The sequence below is a fragment of the Oryctolagus cuniculus genome, chromosome 15, assembly GCF_964237555.1.
Source record: "Oryctolagus cuniculus chromosome 15, mOryCun1.1, whole genome shotgun sequence".
NCBI lineage: Eukaryota > Metazoa > Chordata > Mammalia > Lagomorpha > Leporidae > Oryctolagus > Oryctolagus cuniculus.
Window position 1 is genome coordinate 62,905,295 of NC_091446.1, and position 24,528 is coordinate 62,929,822.

Below are 24,528 nucleotides of genomic sequence, written 5' to 3' on the forward strand. Positions count from 1 at the left end.
GGGACTGGGGCGGGACGGGGCGGGGCGGGGGGAGTTGGTGACTGCTTACTGGGCACGGGGATGAACATGTTGGGGAGCTGGAGGGAGGTCTCACTCCTGCGGCCCTGTGCACAGAGCAAGAAGCCGCGCACTGCACACTTGAAAGTAGCTGAAAGGGTGACCCTTCTGCCCTGTGGGTTTCGCCTCCATCTTTAAGAGGGTGGGCTCCATGATGGTCCCCCCCCAGTGGCCCTGGCTATCAGCAGTCTGCAAATTAGCATGCCTGTCTGTGTTTACTTTTCTGTTTTCAACATAATGACTGTGTTAATTGTCCTCATTAGGGGATGTCCAAACACACCAGCACTTACTGAGCCCGCCCCTGTTCTCCCTCGGCACCCTGAAGGGCTAACCTTCTTACAGGGCTGGGCACTCCCCTCCGTCCCCAGCTCGCGGGATCCTAACTGGTCCTGCAGGAACTAGACTGTACAGCCCGCTAAGGCGCAATGAGAATCAGCTCAGAGGCGTGAGGCTGGGCCAAAGAGGCAGGTGTCAGATGCCACAGCCCCGGGTGGGCATTTGGGGCAGTGGTGAAGATGGGGAGGGCCTGGGTTCCAGTCCTGGCCCTGCTTCCCCTTCCAGCTGCCTGCCAGTGCCCGTCCTGGGAGGCGGCAGTGACGGCGCACGTGCTTGTGTCCCTGCCAGCCACGTGGGGGATCAGCAGACGTTCCAGGCTCCCAGTTTCGGCCTGACCCAGCCCAACCTCTCATGGGCACTCCGAGTGTCAACTTTTCAAGTGAAAAATACATTTTTTCAAGTACAAAAACTTTTTTTTAAAGAATTAGACGCTGCAGACTGCATGATTCTATGGCAATCTCAGGAAGAGAACAGAAAAATGGTTGTCAGGGCAGGGGTGTGGCAGAGGGTGAGGCGAGGGGGGGGGTCTGTATCCTGGCTGAGAGGGGGCCAGTATGGCTGGAACCAGATGCACAGACCCCCTGCTTTCCACACCAAGGGCAAGGCCCTGGAGGTGCATCCTCCGGACACCACGCGCACCAGGGCAGTAGCGCTGACTGCCCCCTGCTGGCCTCTTGCAGACAAGCCTCATCCAGTTGGGATTGGAACCAGTTACCTGGGTATGCCTGAGGCTGTCCAGGTGTTGATGTTATAAGTCCTCATCCTGGCACCCCGCCTCAGTCCCAGGTATACCGGGCGAGCTGGTCAGCCAGGGGCAGCAGCCTATCATGTTAGACTCAAGTCTGAGAGGTGACCCGCCTCCAGGGTGGGGAGTCCCAGGCCCGGAGCCCAGCTGGCCCTGGACCATGGAGGAGAGATACAAGAGCTGAGCTAACAACCGTGTGACAGGGGCTTTGCTGGAACTCTGCCCAGGTGTAGGAGAGGAGAGCGCAGGAGACGGGGGTCAGGTGTTGCAGGCTTGGGAAGCTGTAGGCTGCAAATTAGGAATCCAAAAGCACTTGTCCCTTAATTTGCCTTCATGCAGGGTACCCAATGCACGTTGTAATTCATTTCCCAGAAGAGCTGGGGCCGCGCAGGAGATCCCTCTGCAGGGAGGGAGGGGAGAGATGTATGCGCGTGCAGGTGAGGAGCACCTGCCGGCGGCAGCGCCAGCGCCCTCCTCTGTGGACAGAATACACAGGTCCCCGCGAAAGAGACAGCGCTCTAGTATGCCTCCCCCGAAGTGCCAGCTGCCAATCGGATTGAATTCGATTTCACAGGGGCTTTTGCAATACACGGAATTCACCAGCAAATTACTCTTAAAGAGGGAAAATCAATCATTTGGAGCAGAGATAAGCTGAAGGCAAGGCAGCCTCGGATTGATCCGTCTGTGCACGCGTGTGTGGAATTCAACAGATAACCTGGGGAGAGGGAGGGTCCAAGGAGGCGGGGAGAGGGAGGGAAAGAGGGGAGGAGGAGGGAGAGGTGGGGGGAATGGATAAGAGGGGTAGGAGGAGGAAAGAGAGAGGCCTTGGTCCATCAGGGGCCTGGCTGTAGCCAATTAGCACAGACCCGGCCTGCCAGCCCTGAGAAACACGTCCCCCCAGTTCTGCTGTGGCCGGGTCAGCGTCTGCTGGGTCCTGCACAGCTGTCCTCTGACTCTGTCCCCGCAGGGCAGGAGGGGCAAGAGTCACTCTCACAGGGAACCTGCCCTCACCCCCCAAGCACCTCCCTAAGGCACTACCTCCAGGAGGGTTAGGATTCCACATAAGGACCTGGGGTGGAACACAAAAATTCAGTCCAGAGCAGAGGACAAAAAAGAGAGAGCGAGAGGGGAACAGGAGAGAGAGCGCTGGAGCAGATAACAATTTGAAAGGCACTGTGGGTGTTAACGGGGCCTCAGAGAATCGCTCAGTCCAAGCTTCCCATTTTGCAGATCAAGAAACTGAGGCCTCCCCCAGTCACCCAGCAATGAATGGCAGCTCCAGAGAAAGTAGACTCCAGACCTCAGGTCCACACTGCACAGGAGCCCAAATCACAGAGAGGGCCGGGGAGGGCCGTGGCGACAGGGTGCGAGCCGGACACAAGGGCAGCATCTTCCCTCTGCGGGAAGAGAGGCGGCCCCTCCCTGGCGTGCAGAAGAGAGGCAGCAGGGCTCGGTGCCCGGCGACATGGATGTGACCTGTGCAAGGCTCTTTCCATTGTCCTTGGGACGCTGGTATTGCGCCGGGCAGCTGGTGCCCCTCGGGTGTAGGGGCTGGAGGAGGAAGCAGCCAGCTCCAAGGTGAAGGGGCAAGGAGAGACTGCCCCCTGCCAGGGCCCACTTGGCCGTGCCTGATTGGGGTTAATTAAGCGGAAGCATGGACAAAAGAGTGATAAAGACGACATCTTCGGTGGGCTTTGATTTTTCTGCTGCTCAGTGACAGGATCAGAGCAACAGGAAGCCGAGGGGAGGGGAGGGAGACCTGCGGGACCCCACCTGGGGTAGGTGTGGTGCCTCCCTGCGCCCTCCGCGTGCACACACATCCGGGCCTCGCCCACCCCCACCCCACAAGACTCTCCTTTGTTCCCCAGCAGGTCTCCTGACAGGGATCATGTAGCTCACCCCCGGCAGCCCATCCAGGGGCGGCTACCTTCTGACCACTTTGCAGACGGAAAATTGAGGCTGTAGCGTGGTTCACGGAAAATCACGGCGCTCGAGATGGCAGTGCCTGAGTGAGGGCTCAGGGCTGACTTCAAAGATGGTTTACGCAGCGCTGACATTTAGGGCTTCGCACGCTGGATCCAGGCTGGCAGGCCTGAGTCCTGGACAGGGTTTCTGTGAGGGAGGCACTCACTGGGGGTCCAAGGTGTCCAGCAGCCCACACAGCTCCCCATGCCTCCCTCTGGCCCCCAGCCCATAACGGTGGCCTTGGTCCTCGCACCCATCCCGAGCACGGGTCACAGGTGCACTTGCCGGATCTCGGTCTTCCCTCTGCAGTTGACAGGGACCCAGGTCCCCGCCAGGGGCACGTGGTTGTTCACAGAGTGGGGTGAGGGGCCCCTAGCATTTGGGGCACCAAGAAAGGAGCACACAAGACTGCTGCCTTCGGGGATCTCTGTCTTCCGCAAGAGAGCACAGGGCATGGTGGGACAGAGACCACCCTGCCTCGTTTCCTCTGGGGAGGAGAGCTGCCCTCTCCCCATTTCACAGATGAGAAAATGGAGGCTCCGGGGCTGGAAGTGGCCACTCCTCACATGTGAATCTGCTCTCTTTGAAACCATCACTCAGGGTCTCTAACCCAGGCACCAGCCCCCACCCCATGACAGCAGAGAGGGGGGCACACAGGTGTCGCCATCGGCTGGGCAGGCCCTTGGGATGGGGAAAGGCAGGCGACAGCTGGAGGGATCCAGGAGGCATCTTCAGGCCTTGAGCCCAGAGAGGGAGCCTGGGGTGCCGAGGGGAGCCAACCTGAATCCACGCGGCGCAGGCAGGGTTGGTGTGGACACCACCTGGCCCCTCCCAGGGCTGCAGCTGCCTGGAATGCCTGGCAGTAAATAGCAGGGAGAACAACACCGGGTCAGGGAGGGCGAGGGCAGGTCCGACCGGGCAGGGCAGGGGTTGCCCTGGCGCCCGCAATAGCGGGAGGTGGGTGCAAGGGCAGGTGTGGGCGTGGGGCAGGAAGCCGCTTCTGGCAGCCGGCTGATAAGGCACAGGCCTCCTCGCTCCCTGCAGCCCAGGGCGGCCCGGCAGGGAGCGCGATTGCAGGCGTCCTGCCCCCCTCCCAGTAAGTAAATAAAGCCGAGCCCTGCGCTGCCTCCCGCGGGCCGCCGCCAGCTCCCAGCCCGCTGCGTGGAGCCCCGGACTGTGGCTGCCGCCAATCAGCCTTCTCATCGCTTCTCCCAGCTGGAGCAGAATTTAATCCGCAGGCTCCTCTCCATACACACACACACACACACACACACACGCATGGGGGGGCTCCTTTTGATGTTCCTCTTTATCCCCCTTCTCAACAAAATCCCCCTCCATAGCACCGCTGCCTATTCCCCACCCCGCCCCCGCGAAGGCCAAGGTGCAGTGGGCCAAGGGCACAGAAGCAGGGACCCAGACCCGCCCAGCACGGGTGGAGGCACCGTTCCCTGACCTGGGCTGAGGCCGCGTTTTGCCACCTGCGGCACAGCAGGGCTGCCCCAGCATGGCCCGTGCCAGCGGCGGGCGGGGCTCTCAGAGGCTCTACCCCCTGCCCCAGTCCCCGTCATACCCCAGTGGGAACTGGCTCTCTGGGCAGGTGCTGGCAGGTGCAGGCTTTGCATTAAGGGAACATGGTCAGAAGATAACCAGAGGGCCCCAGGGTCCTGACTACTGCAGAGTCGCTGAGGACAGAGAGCTGTGTCGCAGGGGCTGCCCTGGGGGGACTTGTCCCTGCTGGGGGCTGCTGCCCACCAGGCTCGCAGCCTGAACCTACACTGAGCACGTGCTGTCTTCCCAGGCGTCTCTCAGTCCCTCGCTGCTGCACGTAACAGTGAGAGCCCCAGCCCCAGCCCCACGACATCCCCACGTATCCCACCATCTTGCAGGGCGATTCTCTCAGGTCCGCAGACTGGCTCCATCCCAGGCATTGCCCTGTCCCAGTGCTTCTCAAATGCTGACTTGCAGCAGAACACCTGGCGGAGAAAGGCGCGCGGCACCAGTGCTTGCGGTGCCTACATCCGGCACCCTAGTTGCTGCATGGAGTTGGGGCTCCTGGAATCGCCCTGGCCCAGCCCTAGCTGTTTGGGTGTTTGAGGAGTGAGCCGGGGGATGGAGGATCTCTCGTTCAAAATCTCTTTCTTTCTAAAACTGCAATAAATAAAAATAAGACTGGAAGGAGGGGTTGTCAAGGCACAACGCAGGGCCCGCCCTCAGCGCGTCCGATGGGGCGGACCTGGCTGTGGCCCCAGAGCTGCATCTGACAGGCTCCTGGTGCCTCTGATGCACTGGGTCCCAGCGCTGCACCTGGAGACTTCCCCGTCTGCGTGAGCTACCCCTACCCTGAGGCCTTCGCAGCTTCCAGCCCCCCAGTGTGGCTTTCTTGGTCTAGGGTGCAGGCTACCGTGGGGTACTTCTCCAGGCGACTGTGGTGTGTGGCCGGAGACAACTGCCTCTCTGGGTCTCTGCCCTGCTGGCCCCTTCTGGACCCCTGTGGGCACCTCGAGCCGCTCTCCCAGCCCCACGGACGGTTTCACAACCCTGGCCATGCAGCACGAGTCCCTGGGGAGCACCCAGGCCCCAGCCCCGGGGGGTCCTGTCACAGTGGCTCTGGGCAGCTGCATTTCTTTTTAGATGTCCGCTGGCAATGGTAATCCGTCAGGGGGAGGGGCCAGCGCCCAGGTGAGGCGCGGGTGGCTGCCAGGTCACCTTCCTGTGTTGGCCTGGTCTTCCCCTGCTCCAGAACGTAAAGTGGTTCCCCATTGCTCACAGAAGCACCCCTGAAGTCCTCTGGTACCTGGGTGGGACCCTGGGGCCACCAGCCCCCCTCTCTAGACCAGGAATCTCTCAGGCTTCCCTACATGGGCTCCAGTGATAAGTCCTTCCTGACTGAGGCCGGGGGTCACAGATGGTGGTCTCCCCGCAACATCCCCAGTGCCTGGAACTCAGCCCCAGGCCACACTTGGAGAACCAGGGATGGCAGCGGGAGGGAGCGAAGGGAGAGGAGAGCAAAGTGCACTCCCACAGACCCGCCTATGGTTCTGCGACCTGCCCTGGACTGGGAGCTCTGCGTTTGGGGTTCCCTTCTCCACTTGCAGTCCCTTCTGTGATGGCCGGAAAGGGTCCAAAACTCCCCTTCTTAGGCACCTGCCCTGCCTGGCCTCACCCTGGAGGCTCCATTTGCCCTGGCGACTGACTTGGCCACAGCGTGCCCAGTGCACCTGCACTCACACCACCCACAGAGGGCCTGAGCTCCGCTTCCTTTGTCCTGGGAGACCGTGCAGGGGCCTGGGAGCCAGCCTGAGCCCATCTGTCACTGTCAGCCAGCTCCCTCTGTGCCCAGGAGTCCCTCTCTTTCCCCAGGGGTCCTCCCCACCCTCTGGCCCCTGGGAAGAGGAGGGCGCAGGGTGACAGGTGAGGTCACTTCCCAGCACCTGAGGCAGACGTGCACAGCCCCCCGCCTGGCCTCTGGCCTCACAGGCTCCAGGATGACCACAAAGGGGACTGTAACCCAGTGGGAAGTGCTCTGTAGCCCTTAAGGAAGAGGAGGAAGAGAGTTGGTGTTTCCGGCATTTAGATCAGTGCTTGGCACAGAGTGGGTGTCACTGCGCTGTGCCATGTGGCCCTTGTTACCGCTGTCATCTGTGTGTCAAGTGATGCAGCGGGGAACAAGGGACAGGGCACTGGCCTGGGATGGGATGCGGGGCCTGGCCTGGGAAGGCTCTCCAGTGTCAGGTGGCGGGTGCAGGGGGCCATGTGGGTGCCCTTGAGACTTCTGCCTTGCTACAGGGCCTCCCATATCTCTGCGGATCATGTCTCTGACATGTCTCTGATAGTGCTGGGGGCTCATTCCTGCGGGGTTTTATCCAGGCTCCTGGGGTTGGGTTGCAGGGACCTGGCCCTGCCTCTCCCAGCTGTGGCCCTGGTGGGATGGGGAGGGCCAGTGAGCGAGCGAGTGAGCAGGGAGACCACAGCCCTGCTGGCATCTCATCTCCTCGGCCTCTGTGCCCTGCCCTGTCCTCTGGGCTCCGTGCTCGTCCCTCCTGTCCTCAACCCTGCCAGGCCCCCAAGCCGGAGCCTTTGGAATGTGGGCAGCACTGCAGGGAGCTGTCCTGGGGTCCAGCCCACCCACTCCCCCCCACCCCTGCTGACCAGGAGCTCACGGTCATTCTCTCTGCTTCCTTCCTCTTCTCCGTACTTGTCTGGCTCCTTCTCCCGGCCGGTCCCTCCTCTCTGTCTGCATGTCCTTTGACGGACCGGCCCCCACTGCCAGAACTTGGTAAGTGAGCCAGTGAGCCTCGGGAGGCAGGCCGCGTGGGGAGGCGGGCGCCCTGGGGAAGGGGCTTCACCCTTGCTCTGTGCCTGCCCAGGTCCAGCCCAGCTCCTCTCCTAGGCCTCCAGGTCCTGTGGTCACGGGGCCAGGGCTCAGGGTGAGAGAAGTGTTGGTGCCACCTGCTCATAGCTGGTCATTAGTGCCCTGGGGGGGAGTATAATTGGTCCCCTGCATCTAATGGGACTGAGGCCACCCCAGGGAGGACTGGAGACTCCTGGGCCCCTTAAGCGCAGAACCCGTTGGGCCCCAGGAGGGGCAGAAAAAGCCAAGGGAGTTTGGCCCTGTCCCTGTTCAAGCCCTCAGTGCCAGGGGCGGGGCAGGGGCCTGGGTCTGCCTCCCGGCTCGGAGGAAAGTGTCCCTGTGGTCCCAGTTAGCAAAATGGGAACCCTCCAGAGACGGATGGGGAAATCCTAACAAGCCTTTTGTGCACATGTGTCGGGTGAGTGCCATGGGACCACTCCCCGGGCCCAAAATCCTGTGAGGCCCAGAGGCCATCACTGTCCTGTGTGGGAGAGACCCGCTCTCGCAGGGAGCAGCCTGTGACCAGATAAATGGTTTCTGCGGCCAGCACCGCCCGGTGCTACCCCCTCACCAGGAACAAGTTCCAGAAGGAAGTACCTGGGTGTCCACTGGGCTGGGCACAACAGCCAGAGGACCTGCTGCCCTGGCCCCCAGGCACCCCACAAGGTCAGGAGCGGGCCCTGGTCACAAAGCCACTGCACCAGCGGGGAAGTGAGGCAAGCCCTTTTCTTTTTCTTTTCTTTCTTTCTTTTTTTTTTTTTTTTTTTTTTTTTTGACAGGCAGAGTGGACAGTGAGAGAGAGAGACAGAGAGAAAGGTCTTCCTTTGCCGTTGGTTCACCCTCCAATGGCCGCCACGGCCGGCACACCATGCTGATCCAAAACCAGGAGCCAGGTGCTTCTCCTGGTCTCCCATGGGGTGCAGGGCCCAAGTATTTGGGCCATCCTCCACTGCACTCCCTGGCCACAGCAGAGAGCTGGCCTGGAAGAGGGGCAACGGGACAGAATCCGGCATCCCGACTGGGACTAGAACCCAGTGTGCCGGCACCGCTAGGCGGAGGATTAGCCTAGTGAGCCGTGGCGCCGGCCGAGGCAAGCCCTTTTCCAAGCACCTCAGACTCTATGGCCAGCAGGATGACCCTCCCCCTCACCCCCCTCCCCCACTGGCTCCTGTTCCTGATCCGGGGACCTCAGTGACATGGAGACGTCCACACTGCTTGACAACAAGCTGGGTGGCGTGCAAGGGGTTCTGCGGGTCCGGGCCCTGATTAGAATGACCAGGAACACCAGAGCTAGAGAGCAGCCCCACCCCCACCCCACCCCAAAACCACACAGGGGGCCTCTGGGACAGGCGTGGTGGAAGCCCAATGAATGTGGCCGCCCTGTGCTCAGCCTGGGGTTCGGCATCCTCCAGGGCTGCTCCCGTGCCACGTGGAGCAGACCCAGGTGCTCGCCAGGGGACTGGTCGAGAAGGAAGAAAGGGAGCGGCCCCTCCCTCCTGAGCAAGCCTCTCAGGGCCCCCTACCTGCGTCCCTCCTGCTCCCTCCGTCTCTGCTGGCAGATCCTCCCTATTGGGGGGGGGTCGCTGGGATAGAGACTGGGACCAGAGATGCAGAGTGAAGCAGGCCACCTAGAAGGGACACTGTGGGTACCAACAGGGCAACGCAGGCAGAGAGAGCCACAGCAGATTTCCAGGTGGCCTGGATCCCGGCAGGAGCAGGCAGCCAGGATCAGAGGCAGCCAAGCCCCATCGGGGCCCTCGGCCCACTGAGACAGCCCCTGGCTGGCCCCCGGGGCCCTCTGCACCCCCTCCAGGCTCCGGGCCTGGGCCTCCTGTGCCCTCTCTGACCCACTGCCTCTCCGTTCCCGCACCAGGGCCTGAACAGCATGTTCGAGGTGTACCTGGTGGGCAACAACTCCCACCACTTCATCATCTCCCCAACCTCAGTGCAAGGCAAAGCCGACATCCGCATCCGCGTGGCCATCCCCCTGGACTACGAGACGGTGGACCGCTACGACTTTGATGTAAGCCCCTCCCTCTCTCTGGAGCTGGGGGGCGGAGTTAACACCATCCCCTTAAATCCCACCTCCTGCTGGTCCCTGTCCTGCCCCTGTGGCACCTCAGGGACAGCAGGATGGGCCTGAGCCTCCCTCTGCACAGGACGAGCACAGGATGTGTACAGGAACCGAGCAGAGCAGGATTTCACCAGCCCCAGGGCCCCCCCTGCAGCCCCACTGCCCAGAGCCCTCAGCCTCACCCTCCCCCGCAGAATCCCAGGCCACCCCTAGCCCTTTGGAGCAGTGGGGGTTGGAGGGGAGTTCACGGCTGCGTCCAGTGACTCTCACAGGTGACTTGGGGTGGGACCAGCCAAGGCCAAAGGAGGACTTTGAGGGCTCCGCAGGAGCTCACCCAGCCCCTGCTCTCTCCACCCCCTCCAGCTCTTTGCCAATGAGAGTGTGCCCGACCACGTGGGCTACGCCAAGGTGAAGATCGCCCTCATCAACGAGAACGACAACCGGCCTATCTTCAGCCAGCCCCTGTACAACGTGAGCCTGCATGAGAACCTCACCGTGGGCACCTCCGTGCTGACAGTGCTGGTGAGTGCACGTGGCAGGCAGCAGGGTGCACGTGCCCAGGTGTCTGAAGGTTCCCACGCCGCCTTGGCCAGGGCTGCAGCATGGAAAAGGCGCCAGCCTGGGAGAGGATGGGCTTGGGCCAAGGCGACATCAGTTTTCCACCTTTTCCCTGAGTGTGCCAGGAGCAGTGGAAGCCCCTCTAATGCGTGGGTCAGGAGCTGGGTCAGGGCCTCGGAGGGCAGCGACCCTCCCTATCTGAGCACAGGCAAAGAAGAATGAGCTCTTTCAGGGTACCTGGGTGTCCCCAGCTGCCCTCGGGTGACACGCGCCCTTTGTGTCGCTCAGTACTCTTGGTTGCAGGGGACAGAAAGCCTTGAGTGGCTCAAGAAAAAAAAAAAGGATTGGCTCCTGTAGCTCAAAAGTATAAGTGATTTCAGGCATGGCTGCCTCCAGGCACTCAATTGAGAAAGAGGCTATTTTGAGCACTGGGCTCTGCTTTTTCTTATTGGCACAGAGGAGCGCTAGCACCTCTAGTTTTACTTCTCACCAATTTATCAGCCCCAGTGTTGGGGGAAAAATCCTCTCTCAAAGTGCCCCTGAAGTCACAGTGTGCTTCTCAGTGGGCTACTTCCAGGGGGTGGATCATACGCCCCCTAGTGGAGCCAGAGGGTAGGGTCCTCTTCATCCAAATTACCAGGACTGGAAATGGGGCTTCTGTTAAGAAGAGGGGGGCTGGGTGCTGAGCAGCCCCACGGGGTAGGTGCTGCTGCACACTCTCGGGGTCTTGCCCATGGCAGGTGCTCAGTACATGTCGTGGTTTAACTCACTGCTGTCCCCGGGCCCTCGCTTCCGCTTCCTGCTCTGCCTGCCTGCGGTCCCGGGCCCCTGGGAAGTGTGCTTACTCTACAGACAGATGGTGTGTGAGAGCATACCCAGCCCAGGGCCTGCCCATCTGCTGGAGCCGGTGGGTGGAAACAGGAAGTCGGATGCAGCTGCTTCCTCCGCCCCTCCCCCTCCCTACCCCCCAGCTTTCACCCAGGACTGCGGCAGTGAGTCCCCTGGTGCCCCAGGACAGGGGCCTAAGGCTCTGGCCTCCTGGACCTGAGACAGCACCGTTGGACCCTCCCCCACACCTTTGAATGTCGGGGTGAAGGGCTACAGGGGCCTCCCAGAGGACAAAGGGCCCAGCACCACAGGACCAGGTTGCAAAGATTTCCAGGGTCAGGGTCAGGCCAGGTGCATCTTTGCTGGGGACAGAGGGTCCCACTTTGCATTCCCACCTTCCTGTGAACTGCAGGGCTGGAGTGAGGTGTCCTGGTGGCCACAGGTGTTTCAGGCTGATCCAGGCTGGGGTTGGCACAGGGAAACAGCCTTGGGAGACACGAGCTGAGCCCCCAGCCTGGGTCTTATCCAGAGCTGGAGCAGACCCTGGACCTGTCGTGGACATAACCCAGCCCTGACTCGGATCCCTCTCCCAGTCCCCACGGGGTGTTGAGCAGATGTGGCTACTGAGGATCCCTGCCTGAGGCTGACAGCGGGCCAGCCTCCTTCACCCAAGCCCCTCCCACCTCCTGCTCACCCCCGCCCCCATCCCAGGGTCTGTGGGACTGCAAAGACAGGCAGGGGCCGTGCCACCCACCACTACACTCTGCAGCAGCACCATGCATGGGCCCTGGTCTCCCTGCCTTCACCACGCGCCAGCCCATCCACAGCACACCAACAGCCTTTATTTACTCATCTGTGAGATGGGTGTGAAAGCTCCCGGAGAGGCTGTCAAGAGGGTGTGAAAGTGTCCCTGGGGAACCCCCACTCACCCCAGCTCCCAGAGTCAGCAGTGGCTGTCAGGTTCCCCAGCCCCCTACCTTCCCACCCCCCGCAGCCCCGCCCTGGCCTCCCCCCTCTGCCTTCTCTACTGGAACCCTGGGCCAATCTGATTTCCCGCTCTCGCTGCCTGGAGAGCAGCTGACGGGAGCGCCGCCGCTCAGGGCCTGAACTCCCTCCTCCCTGACCTTTTCCAGGATATTATTAAAGCCTTTCCCGGGCACTTGTGGCAGGAAAAGATGTTTGGGGAAAAGGAAAATGTTTTCACGTGCACTGAAAGCAGGCCTGGAGCCTGCTGCGAGAGGCTCCCGCCCTCCTGGCCGGGCCCTGCGCTGTGGCCGCCCACATGGCATGGGGGACGGGCCCTGCTCACCTCCCGCCTCTTTAGACTCCCCTAGCCTGGGTTTTGAGGTCCCGGGAGCTCCCCCCACTTACAGCAAAATGAGTTTCCCCTGGTGGCAGGGAGCAGTGGGGGCCTCACGTTCAAATGCAGCTCACCCCAAGACTCCAGTCCCAAGCCAGCTGCCAGTGCAGGGGGTTCTGTGCCAGGCCCTGAGCCATGACCTTGCAGCAGCGTTCAGGGCCGAGGGCACAGGCGAGCGGGGTGTTCTCCCCTCCATCCCAGGGCCCAGGGGGTCGCTCTGACGCCCAGACTGCTGGGAAACTAGGCCAGGAACCAAGCGTGCCGCTCAGGGCAGGCTCCCAGGAAGGGGTGGGGTGCCGTGTGCGGGGCAGCCACATGCATGTGTGAGTGTGCTGGGGTGTGTGTAACCTGCTCGTGTGTACGTGTTTGTGCCTGCTGCACTCGGGTACCTGTGCCTGTGCATCTCCGTGTGGGACTCGCGTCTGAGGCTGTGTGTACCCCGTGTGCGCACAAGTGCGGGGACGTGCAGGGCGGTGCTCAGTGAGTGTCCTCTCCCGCCCTTCCTCCCACACTGCGCAATGCGCGCGCCCACGCATGCGTGCATGCAGGTCCATGACTGTTGCTGGCGGCTCCCCATTTGCTAGGCAGGGCGGTTTGTTCCCCTCTCATGGCCCCACCCATTCTGTGATCCTCACTCCCGACCTGGCCGGAAAGTCATGGAACGTCTTAGCCAGGCATGGAGCAGTCAGTCAGAGTGTCGGTCTGACAGGGTGTGTGGGTGCTGCTGGACAGCACGAGAGACCCGGAGTAGTCCAACCATTCATTCATTCATTCATTCCCCATGTTTGCTGAACATCTACTATGTGCTGGGCTCCTGGCCCCACGGACGTGGTGATGTGAGTCCTGCCCTTGTGGCATTCACAGTCCCCTGGGAAAGCCTGACACTCACACCCAGGGAGGAATGTGACGTCAAGTGTTACTTCCCAGAATGCAGAGCTAGGGCGGTAGGAGAGCCTCCACCAGGTACCTGACTTTGACGTGGGGCCAGGGAAGGGCCTCTTGGGGGTGTGGCATTTGAGTAGGCATTAGTGGGTGAACAAGGAGAGGGAAGAACACTGGAGAAAGAGCAGCATGTGCAAAGGCCCTGTGGCTGGAGTGCAGTGTGGAAGGGATGACGTGTGGGGAGCTGAAAGCACACAGGTCTCAGCTTTCTTCCTCCCCAGTGGACACCCACCTTAAATATGCCCACTGGGTTGCCATCCACACCCCCTTGCCTAATCCCTCCCTGTGGCCATGGCAGGCATTTGGGAAACAGTTGGCAGAAATTGTGTGTGGGAAGTGCAAGGAGCCGCCTGGCCCCTGCAGAACGGGCCAGGTCTTTCTGTGCTCCCAGGCCTTCCCTCGCTGCTCCGGGAGCCGGGGCTTGGCAGGAGCGGCCCTCGGGCTCAGAAGCCACCACGGGAGAGGCGGTTCAGCTCCCATCTGTGCCCAACCCTGGGACTCCAGCCTGCCTAGGGGAGCAGAGCTCAGAGAAAGGGTCGGTGAGGCCGCAGGGAGAACCAAGCCCCGCAGGAGGGAGGCCGGTGGCAGGAAAGACACCAGCCTGAGCGTGCAGGGGACCTGCAGAGTGTGGCGGGCACGCTTGGCCTAGCTTCCCCTGGCTCCCTGCCCAACGTCCTTCCCCAGGCAGGCTCCGCTCTGTCCCTGTGTCCCCTCTCTGGGGGCTGCTGCACTGAGTAGCTGTGCTCCTGTGCCCTGGGAGTCCAGGGCCACTTCCTGGAGGAAGGGGTGTGGGCAGGAGAAGGTGAGCAGAGACCTCACAGGGAGACGGAGGCACGGAGAGGGGAAATTACGCACCCAGGATGCCCCGGTGGCAGAGATGCCTGTCCGAGTCCAGAGCCTCGGAGCCCCACGTTTCACGTCTGTGCCGGGCTCCCACGGGCTCCTCTGGGGGTGGGTGGGGAGTGGGAGTCCCAGGCCGCTGGCGTTCTACAGGACCTTGTGCCCACCTAGTGCCCTGTCTGGGCCACAGTCTCCTGCTGTGTCCCAGGAAAGGGCAGACCGGCTGCCGTCTCAGTGTCTGTTCTCGGTCAGACAGGGGCTCAGGGCTGCAGAGCCAAGGTCAAGAGTAGAGAAGTGTAATGGCCACCAGGTTCTAGCATCCCCGGGCCTCCAGTCCTAATCGGGGGATGTGATGCCAAGGCCAAGGCTGAAAGCCGCCTGGCTCTGTGGACAGGAGAGCAGGCTCTGACCCCGGGGCCTCCATGGCTGCCTGCAAGCCCCAGTGTCTCCCACCCCGTCACACTGCCTGCCATTCCCGAGCAGGACCCTGTGCCCTCTGGGGCAGAGGACCACTGATGGAGGCCCTGGAGTGACGGGGGCGGGAGACAGATCGTGCACAAGGACAGCCGGAGCGAGTCACAGGGGAGGAGCCTGGGCTGGGCGGTGCCAGGGCTGGGGTGGCCCGGCCTCTCCCACACGTGACATGGAACAGAAGGCAGATGGAAGCCAGGGGAATCCAGGCTGAGAACCAGTGTTGAAGGCGCTGCCCCAGGTCTGGGAGGCACAGGTGAAAGGGGTGGGGCCAGAGCCGGGTGGGGGCGGCCACACAGAGAATGCAAGGTCTCAGGAGTTGATGAAGGCCTCTCCCTCCCGGTCCCAGAGCCCACCAGTGAGGCTGGGGGTGGGGGGCAGAGGGCACTGGGATGGAACTGGGAGGAGCAGCGCTGAGGCTGCGGCCAGAAGCCCCTGGAGAAGTGATGGCTGCAGCCATGCAGGAGGGAAGCGGTGGGAGCGTCTCTTCTCCCAGCCCATGTTAAGTCCAAGCTGCAGTGCCAGTGAGGTGCCTCCCCCTGCGTCTCCACCTGACCGGCCAGGTGGGCCTGCGCCAGCGCAGACTTCCAGTGGAAAGGGCCGGGTTGGGGGCCTGCTCAGCACCTCCCTAGCAGGTGGGCCATGGGCATGTCACTGCTGACCTCTGGGTCTCCACTCCCGCTGCCGCACAGTTGAGAAATGATGTCTGTCAAGGTCAGAGTCTGGGCCCGCAGATGGCAGGTGCACGCACCGTGTGGTCATCCCAAGCCGTGCGCCCAAGCATCCAGGAGTAGCCGTGGTTTGCTGGCTCCCCCCACTGCCAGTAGCTTTGGCTCCACTTGAGTCTACCGCTGTCTAAAGCTGCTGCCAGCAGTTGCCACCATGAATTATTAGTGAGTCTGGGAGAAGGGAACAGCCCGACGAGTAGGCCCCATCTGGATACTCTCGCAAAACCCAGAGAGGAGAGGCGGGTCCGCTCCCGGGGAAGACAACGCTTGCGGCCCTGCCTGAGAAGCAGGGCTTCATGGCTCCCAGCCTCCCCTGTCCACCATTCCCCTGCGTCCCCCCCCACAACCTGGCCAGATCTCTCCCCGCCCCTGCTGACACCCCTCACCGTTGGCATCTTAATTGATCTCATTGTTCTCAAGCCCCTAGAGACCTGAGACTCCAGCTGTGCTTAAACAGAACAAAATCTCTTCCAATTTCCCCACCGTTTAAAAGAAAATTGAATTCTTTATCTGCAGCCTGGGGAGGGGAAGAGGGAGGCCAGAGAGAGAGAGAGAGAGAGAGAGTAAACAGTGGGGCCCCCAGCCCTGCTCCCAGCTGGCCTGGGTGCCTTCCCCTACTTGGGGGCGGGGAAGTCTGTGGCTGTGTCGGAGCCCCTTTCGTCCACTCCTGGCTCCCCTCCAGCCTGAGGGGCAGGGGAGGCTGGGCTGGCTGATGGGGAGGACAGTCGGGAGTTGCTGTCAGGCCTCAGTGCTCCTCGGCTGTATTTATCTTCTTAATCTAAATATCAATCCGTAAAACTGAAATAGGATGGAGTAAGAGGCAGGACGGGCGCTAAGGGGAGACAGTTCTCCCCACCGGCCGCCTGGGCTTCCGGGAGGGGCCAGGATAGGGCCCCTGGGTTGAGAGGCCGCAGTGGGGCCACCCCAATAGGCTACGGGGCTGAGCCTTCTGCACACCTGAGCCCAAAATGCAGGGGCCTGGGTGAGGTCTGATGGGTTTTCGCATCAACCGTTCAATCCTTTGACTTCTGGCAAATTGATCGAAGGCCCTGTGGCCTGTTGGGCTTTGAAGCACCCCACAGGCTCTGCACTGGTGCCCCGAATCCACCTGCCTTGACGGGGAGACCTGCTGCCGCCAGCCTTTGTCCCTGCACCCAAACCCGGGCCGCTGCTCATGCTCACAGACCTGGCACAGCACACCAAGAGCTCGGGAGCACCATGCACTTCGCTGCGGTCTCTCCTTGCCTTGTGCGTCACACACATGGGCCCAGAGAGGTGAGGCACCTGCCGCAGGATTGAAACTCCACAGCTCCTGGCTTCGCCCTCACTTCCACTGCTCACCATCAGGTACCCCCACCCCACCCCCGCTGATCACCACTCCTCCCCACGGTCCAGGGCCAGCAGGCCTTGGGGAGGGGCCACCTACTCACTGGGTGACCTCAGGCAGGCACCTCGGCGACCTCCTCTGGAAAAGGGAGGGCTTGTGCGAGTGACAGGTGACCCCCCACCCCGCAGTCCCCCCCTCTCCCGCCTGTCACAGGTGACCCGTCAGTAGGGTGGCTGCTGGTTGCTCAGGCGATTGCTCAGAGGATGCTGGAGCAGAGACGATGGCCCCCTGGGCAAGGGGACAGTGCTGGCTGTGCCAGTGGCCAGGGCCAGAGTGGATGCACAGGTGCTGCACCTCGGTGCCTGTGCGAAGGCGGCTGGGGCGATAGGGCACGGATGGGCCAGGAGCAGCCACGGGGCCCTGGCCTGAGGCCGTGTCTAGGGAGCAGCCGGAAGAAAGGCAGGGCCGAGGCCCACAGGGGCTTAGGGAGAAGCTGAGCTGGGCCTCTGGGCTTGGGGCGGCTTCGTCTGGCTGCTCAGTGCCTGCGGGAGCAGGTGTAGCTGTGGTTCCTGCCGGGTGTTTCTGGAGCGGCTCCCAGGCCCCTGTGCCCCCTGGTTTGCTGGCGTTTTTCAAGTCTTTTTATTTATTTTTTCTTTCATTTTAAGCATGACCCACAGTAAAAACTTCATTTGTCTTCGTGACCCAGGACAACACTCACGGGCACACATATCCAGAGCAGAACAATGCGATCATTCACCCGAGTATTTCCCATTTTGCTCTACCAGATTTCACCTTTTAAAATGCTGCTCAAGATTCACTAGATTGATTTTGTGACCTAAGTTTGAGATCTCTGGAAGGAGCCTTGTCCATTTCACTGTCTGACAACAATCTGGTGGTGGTCATGGTGATGACGGGGGTGATGATGGAGGTGATGATGGGAGTGATGATGATGGTGGTGATGGCGATGATGGTAATAGTGATGATGGTGGTGGTGATAATATCAATTCAGGTTTTTCGCATGCTGGCTACAAGGGGCACCGTAGTTAAGACCCCCCGACTCCAGACTTAGCCCACCCTGGTTTCTCCTGAGCCACCTGACTCTGACCAGGTCAGTGTGTCTGCAGCAGTGACCAGTGCAGCTGCCAGCAGCAGAGACGCAGTCACCCCCACAGCTGCGTGAACAAGGTTGCGGTGTGTTCCTCACCTGTGTAACAGCGGTAGAGCGTGAGCAGCCTTGGGTGGCTCCTCCAAGCTCTCTTCTTTACGTCTGCTAGGGTGTGGCCGTCACCCTCGAGGCCCAGCACGGTGGCTAGAACCCCAGCCATCCCGTCCATATTTCAGGCTACAGGGTGGAGGGAGCGAAGGAGGATACTTCCCCTCCCTTGAAAGGACTTCCTGGAAATGCCTTGCAAACTTCTGCCCTCGTCTCATTGGTCAGAACTTAGTCATGTGGCCATGCTTATCGGCAAAGGAGGCTGGGAAATGCAGTATTTTAGCCAGGCTACATTGTGCCCCACCCCCCATCCCCCAAAAATCACAGGTCCATTTAGGAAAGTTGGAGGGTGGGAGGAAGCATGGATGTTTAGTCCCTGCCTCAGTTTCCTCTCCTTAGAAATGGTGACGCTGTTTCCTTAAGGTCTGCTGTGGGAACGTGTGAAGCCCTCAGCCCCACGCCTGTGACAGTAGCTACTAAACACACAGCTGTGTTATTGCTAAGTGCCTGGCACCAAGCCAAGCACCTCAGGAGCATGGTAGCTCACAGAGCGCCTGTGACAGCCTGGTGAGGACCAAATCCAGTGAGCGAGATAGCCCTGAGGTCAGAAGTTAGCAGTGTGCAGCTCCACCATGTGACAGGGACAGGGCCGAGGGGCGGGCCCTGTGTCCAGGACATCAGCCTCCTCACGGAGCCCCTTGCTGAGACCCAGGGCTCCCTCTCTACCCGGACACCTGTGGGGTGCCCCACCCCCCACTCAGAGAAGAAACAAAGCCATGGCCAAAGACCCCTGCAGGTGCCCCCGGGACAACACCTGCATACTTAGTGTCAAAGGCTGCAGGGCCCGGCTGCTGTGTTCCCTCTGCAAGCCTCAGTTTCCCTGTCTGCTAAGTGGGGAGAATTCGGCGGAAGCTGCTCCACTTGGGTGACGTTTTCAGAGCAGAGGCCAGGGTGCCTTGACCTCCCAAGGGAGCGCGTCTTTATCAATGGCTGCTCCTGCCTGACTGCATAGGAGTGAGGGGACCGAATGTCAGGGGGCACGGGGTGGGGGCTGCTGCCGGGAATGAGGGCTCCCAGCACGCCCGCCCTGCCCACTCCATCCCCGCGCCTCCAGCCTAGGCTGCGGGGCGCGGGTGAGTGAGGGGCAGGATGGCTGGTGATTTTGATTTCCTGCGAGGGACTTTGACCTTAATTCCTTCTGGCGGCCTGGGGCTGTAAAAGTCATTAGGGCCCCGCGGCACAGTGATGGAGATGTCCGCGAGCCAATCGTGTGGGTGTTTAATCTATCAGATGTGCAGCTTGCCATTTAGGGTGACAACAAGAGAATGTGGGATCAATATGGTTCATTAGTGAGCCGCACAGGCCGGCCCAATCAGTGCCCGCCAATGACAGCAGGCGTGGGCGCCAAGTCACCTTGTGGGAGGACGTGTCCCCGCCACATGGGCGGTGGCCAGCTCGTGCCCACAAGGCTGGGAGCTGCTGTCCCCTGAGTGTCCCACAAGGGCAAGGAGGGAGGGGCACAGCCGGGCCTCGCTGGTGCCCCCTGGGGGGCCAACTGGATGTCTTTTCCCCTCTTTCCCATCTCCACCAGAAGGTCCCACCATTTTTATTTTAGATTTTTATTTATTTATTTGAGAGGTAGAGCTACAGACAGAGAGAGGGAGAGACAGAGAGATCCTCCATCCGCTGGTTCACCCCCAAATGGCCACAACGGCTGAAGCTGGGCAGATCCAAAGCCAGGAGCCAGGAGCTTCTTCTGGGTCTCCCGCAGGTGCAGGGGCCCAAGCACTTGGGCCATGTTCTGCTGCTTTCCCAGGCCATAGCAGAGAGCTGGATTGGAAGGGAGCAGTGGAATTCGAACCAGCGCCATATGGGATGGGGGCACTGCAGGCGGAGGCTTAGCCCACTGCGCCACAGCACCGGCCTCCAGGAGGCCTCTTTAACTGAGCCTCAGACACCAGGTCTGTCCCCACGTCCCGGGCACCCTCCCCTTCTCTTCCACACAACGCCTGCCCCAGGTCTGCTCCCGGCCCCAGCAGAGTGAGGGCAGCTTCAGGAATGGGGATGCCCCACCGTTCTGGCTGCTTCCTTGAGACACAGCCCACGGGCACAGGGGCACGGACCCTGGCTGTGTTGAGGGACAAGTGCTGAGCAGTTGTGTGTGGGTTCGGTGGCCCCGCCAGAGCCAGGCACGTGGGAGATATTCCGTGAGCACCTAGGGGAGGCGTGCCTCGGTGTCGGGTCTGGGAAGGCTTGGCAGAGGCCCCGCCCTCAGCCGGGCGCACTCGGGCTGCGGCCGCTCATCACAAGCTCCCAGGTGCCGGCAGCCACGGTCACGGTGCCGTCCACAATGACCATGGGGAGGAGGGCGGCAGGGGCACCGCCTGGGGACGCTGGGGCCCTCTAAGCAGCCCTGGCATGACCACGGCTTCTAGCCCGGGCTCTGACCACTGCCAGGCTGGGCTGGGGTTCCCGCCTTGCCCCGAGGAGGCACTCTTCCAGGAGGGGCCAGCTGTCGAGCGGCCGTCTCTGGCCGTCACCTCCTCACCAGCCCAGCAGGAGAACAGTGCCGCTCCCGCAGGTTTGTGAGTGCTACATGAACCACAGCATCGTTGGCATTTGGAACGTGCTGAGCCCCTCCTCCAGTTTCCCTGGGGTGCTGCGACACTTCCCACCAACCCGGTGGCTTAAGCAACCAGAGAATTCCCTTGGCGCGCTAGAGGTTGGGGATCCAAGTGCAGGTGCGGGCGCGGCCACGGCTCCACCAGCGGGCCCAGCCCCTCTACCCACACACTCTGGGGCTGCAGGCTCTTGGGCCTCCCTCACTCGCATGTGCAGCTGCCACATGCCCCCCGCCCCCAGCCACCCATCTCAGCCCACCCTCCTTCCAGCTGCAGTGCCTACTCCTCCTCCTCCAGGAAGCCCTGAGTCCTGCCTCCCTGCCTTCCTTGGGCCCCCTTGCCATCAATACCATCCTTTGACCCTTCACCTCTGGTCCTGTGGGGCGGGGAGCTCCCTGAGGGCCAAGGCCGCCTCTGACACTTCCCGGCGTCCTTACTTGGCCAGGGCGGGGATGGTGTCCCAGGAAATATGTGGTGGCCTCACCTGTAAGTGCCCAGCCCAGCAGGAGCAGAACCCCAGGTGCCCCGGGGAATAATACAGCCAGGGAAGCCGAGGCATGAGGAGATGGAATGGCGGGTTCAACACCCCCGGCCCGCTAGCAGCAGGGCCCCTGACACCAGTGCGTGCCCTGAGTCAGACCCACGTTCAAATCCTGGCTCTGCCACTTGGGCTTAGTGGCCTCAGGCAAGTTGCCGCAAGTCCCCGAGCCTGAGTTCCTCAGCTGAAAAGGGGGCCTGATCACGCGGACTCCATATGGCGGCAGTGAAGTAACACACTCAGCAGAATGTGCCTGACAGTGCAGTAAATTCTCAACGTGATAAAACCGCTGAGCACTAAGACTGTTTCTAAGAGCAGCGTGAAGCGCCTGCCTTCATGCCTGACACCCAACAGAATCTTGGAGCTGCTGTGTGACTTCTGCCTGTTGCTTAACCTCTCTGAGCGTCCGTAAAGTGAGGATAGCATTAGAGCCCATCTCCCAGACCAGGAGTGCAGGTACAGTGTGTCAGTACAACACGCTACTGCCTGGGATGCAGCAGGGACTCCGCGGAGGGAGCTCCGGTTACTACTCTGTGGCTGTTCCCAGCCAGAGGTTCTTCACCTTACCAATGGATGGTGACCCTGCCTCGCTGGGTATTTTCAGGATCAAGGGCAAGTGTGCCAAGTACCTCGGGATCTTAGTTATTCCTATGCCCCCAGGAAGCCTCCACACTGCTGCACCAGCATCTCCTGGCGGGAGGCCCAGGGACCACCAGGCAGGGCCGGGCTCTTGATGTAGGAGCTGCCGGCCACCGTGACAGCCTTGGATGTGCTGTAATCGCTCCCCGTGATGACTCCTTTAAGTGCAAAGCTGCTGGCCAGAGCAATTTGCTCCCCATCATTTTTTATTTCCAGGTTTTAAAATAAAGGAAATAAAAGAAGGTGCAGCAGCACTCAGAACCGAACGACACCTGCAATAGCAAACGCATGGGACCTCACACCTGGAGGGCACCTGCCCGCCCTCCTGCCGCGTCCCGGGATGGACACTGTAATACACAGGGGTCAGGCCCGGCTCCCGCCGCCTCCCTGCACCTGCATGCAGCTGGCCGGCTGCTACCGCGGCTCAGGTGTGTGGGGGGTTGGGCCGAGAGGGGTTGCGGCAGGAGCCTGTCCAGGGCTGGAGAGAGAGCAGTTAGGATGGGCGTGGGAGTCATTAAACCTGCCCCCCACCACGTGCTCCTGTGCACCAAGCGCGGAGCTGGAGCACCTGGCGCGCGTTACCGTCTTTCATCCTTGCGGCGCCCCCTCGAGGCGGCTGCTGTCTTAACAGTGAGAAGAGTGAGGCTCAGGGTGCGAATCTTGCAGTCCCTTCGCTCTCTCCCCCCTCCTCCTCTTCCTCTCTTGGTCTCTTGCCCCTCCCCCTCCAGCAACCCCCTCTGCATCTCCCAGATTCTCTTTCCTCCCTAGCAGCCCCCTAGTTAGGGCTGGAGACTCCTGACCCGCCTTGGCTGAGCGCAACCTCGTCATCCTCAGGGAGCGATCTCCTGCCCGCCTTGTTCATCTGCCTGGTGTTTGTTGAGGGCCTGAGAGTGCCGGGCCCTGGCTGGATGCTGGGGACCCATGGGGACTGAGACAGACGGGGCTCCTGCCCTCACAGAGCCTCCGTTCTAGCCTGGGAGGTGGCCAGCCAGCATTTGCCTGCCAACGCCAAGACCTTCTGCCCCATATCTGTGCAGCCGCAGATTCGGAACATATGCCAGCTCTTCCCTGAGCACCCTGGCCCCAGCCTTCCTACCTCTCAACACCTTACACTGCACCTGCCCCACCTGCCCAGCTCCAAGCTGCTTCCGGCTGCTGCCCAGGAGTCCTGTGCTAGCAGCTCAGTGAGCACTTACAAATGCAGATGGCTTTACCAGTGACTCACGCGGCACCCACTGAGCACAGGCTTCGGAAGGAGCCGCTGCCAGGAGGAGCCAGAAGCCCGAGACTGGGCAGCAGAGCTGGGCGGGGAGAGGGGAGTTTGGAGGAAGACCGCTGGGCAAGGCTGGCAGACATGGGCAACTGCTCAGCGGGTGAGCAGCACACACGCCCCCGGCACTGTGCTCCCCGTCCCCCGTCCCACAGCAGCCGGGGCTTCGGGCGGAAGCTGGGCCAAAACCCAGGTCTTGCTGCCCTACGCAGTGAGTTTTCATGACTCTGGCCCTTAGCCACAAATCCTTGTTAGTTTTTTTTTTTAATTTATTTGAAAGGCAGATGGACAGGGAGGGGGGAGAGAGAGAGAGAGAGAGAGAGAGAGAGGAGAGGAGAGGAGAGGAGAGGAGAGGAGAGGAGAGGAGAGGAGAGGAGAGGAGAGGAGAGGAGAGGAGAGGAGAGAGAGGAGAGAGGGGAGAGAGGGGAGAGAGGGGAGAGAGAAGAGAGAGGAGAGAGAGAAGAGAGAGAGAGAGAGAGAGATTTCCTTTCTGCTGGCTCATGCCCCAAATGCCCGCAGTAACCAGGCCCAGGCCAGGCTGAAGCCAAGAGCCAGGAACTCCATCCTGGTCTCTTGCAGGGTGCAGGGACTCAAATACTTGGGCTGTCAGCACTGCCTTCCAGGGCGCACATTCGCAGGAAGCCAGAAGCGGAAGCAGAGGCAAGACTTCAGCACTTTGGTATGGGATGCAGGTTAAGATGTCCCAAGTGGCATCGTAACCACTGCCCCAAATCCTTTTGGAGGCCATTTGTGTGCCTCTGAGCAATGCCCCGTCCCTTCCCTCCAGGAGAGCACCCCCAAACAGCACCGTGTTCCCCAGGCGCAGTGAGCAGCCATAACTCAGGCTCCGGCTATTAGCTGCTCTCAGGAAAGCTGGAGAGACCTTGAGGCCTTCTCTGCGGTCAGTGCCATGACCATCTGGTAATGTCTGCCTTGGGCACAGGTCAGGGATGGAGCGGCGGCTGGGAATCCCAGGTCCCCCGTGGCTCCCTTCCCTTTCTCTGCCAGGCTAGGTCCCTCCCCTCTCCACCCTACCACATGCCCGAGCCTCCAGGCCCAGCCTTCTCACTGGCACCGCTTGTGCTAAGGCCTCTCACAGGCTCAGAAGGCCCAGGGCAGCCAGTGGGGGCTTTCCTGAGCATAGCAGGTTCCCATGGTCCATGCCTCCCCCACCCCCTCACTGCACCTGTTGCTCGCTCCCTGGAACCACTGCCTTCGCAGATCATTCACCTCATTCCACCCGCAAAGCGTGCCTGGAGCCCCCATCGCATCCCCCTCTCCCTGGAGCATGGCCACCCTGCCAAGGGCCCATGAAGGTGCTCAGAGCAGCAGCCAAACTTGCCCCTTGCCCCTCACACCACCCCTGCCCTCGTCCACCAGCCCTGGCTTCCTTCTGAGTTAAAGGAGGTGATCCACGCACGCAGAAGCGGGAAGCAGACCGGACGTTGTTTCCTGGCCACAGAGGCTAGAATCCCGGCCCCCGGCACTGGGACCCCTGTGGAGGTCCCCAGGGCTCCGGGCTGGCAGGTTCCTGCAGCCGAGCGCTCCTCCTCCTCCTGCGGCCCCGGCAGCCCCCGGAGCTTGCAGGAGTGCAGCTCATCTGCTGTAGTTCAGGGAGTTATTTGGGGGGCTCGGCGCATGATGAATGGGGAAGGCATTCCCGGC

At 61.4% G+C, this 24,528-nt stretch overlaps 1 protein-coding gene across 3 annotated transcripts in view; it reads left to right on the forward strand.

Moving 5' to 3' along the window:
* The window catches only part of CDH23 (cadherin related 23), a 361,784-nt gene that overhangs the window by 211,521 nt on the left and 125,735 nt on the right, over positions 1-24,528 (forward strand). For all 3 annotated transcript variants that reach the window (XR_011382433.1, XM_070057798.1, XM_051823796.2), the window contains exons 12-13: positions 9,328-9,477; positions 9,892-10,050. Coding sequence is in view for 2 of the 3 variants with exons in the window: in XM_070057798.1 (XP_069913899.1) it covers positions 9,328-9,477; positions 9,892-10,050 (309 nt within the window). In the remaining variant the exon portion in view is untranslated. The remainder of the gene's footprint in view (positions 1-9,327; positions 9,478-9,891; positions 10,051-24,528) is intronic.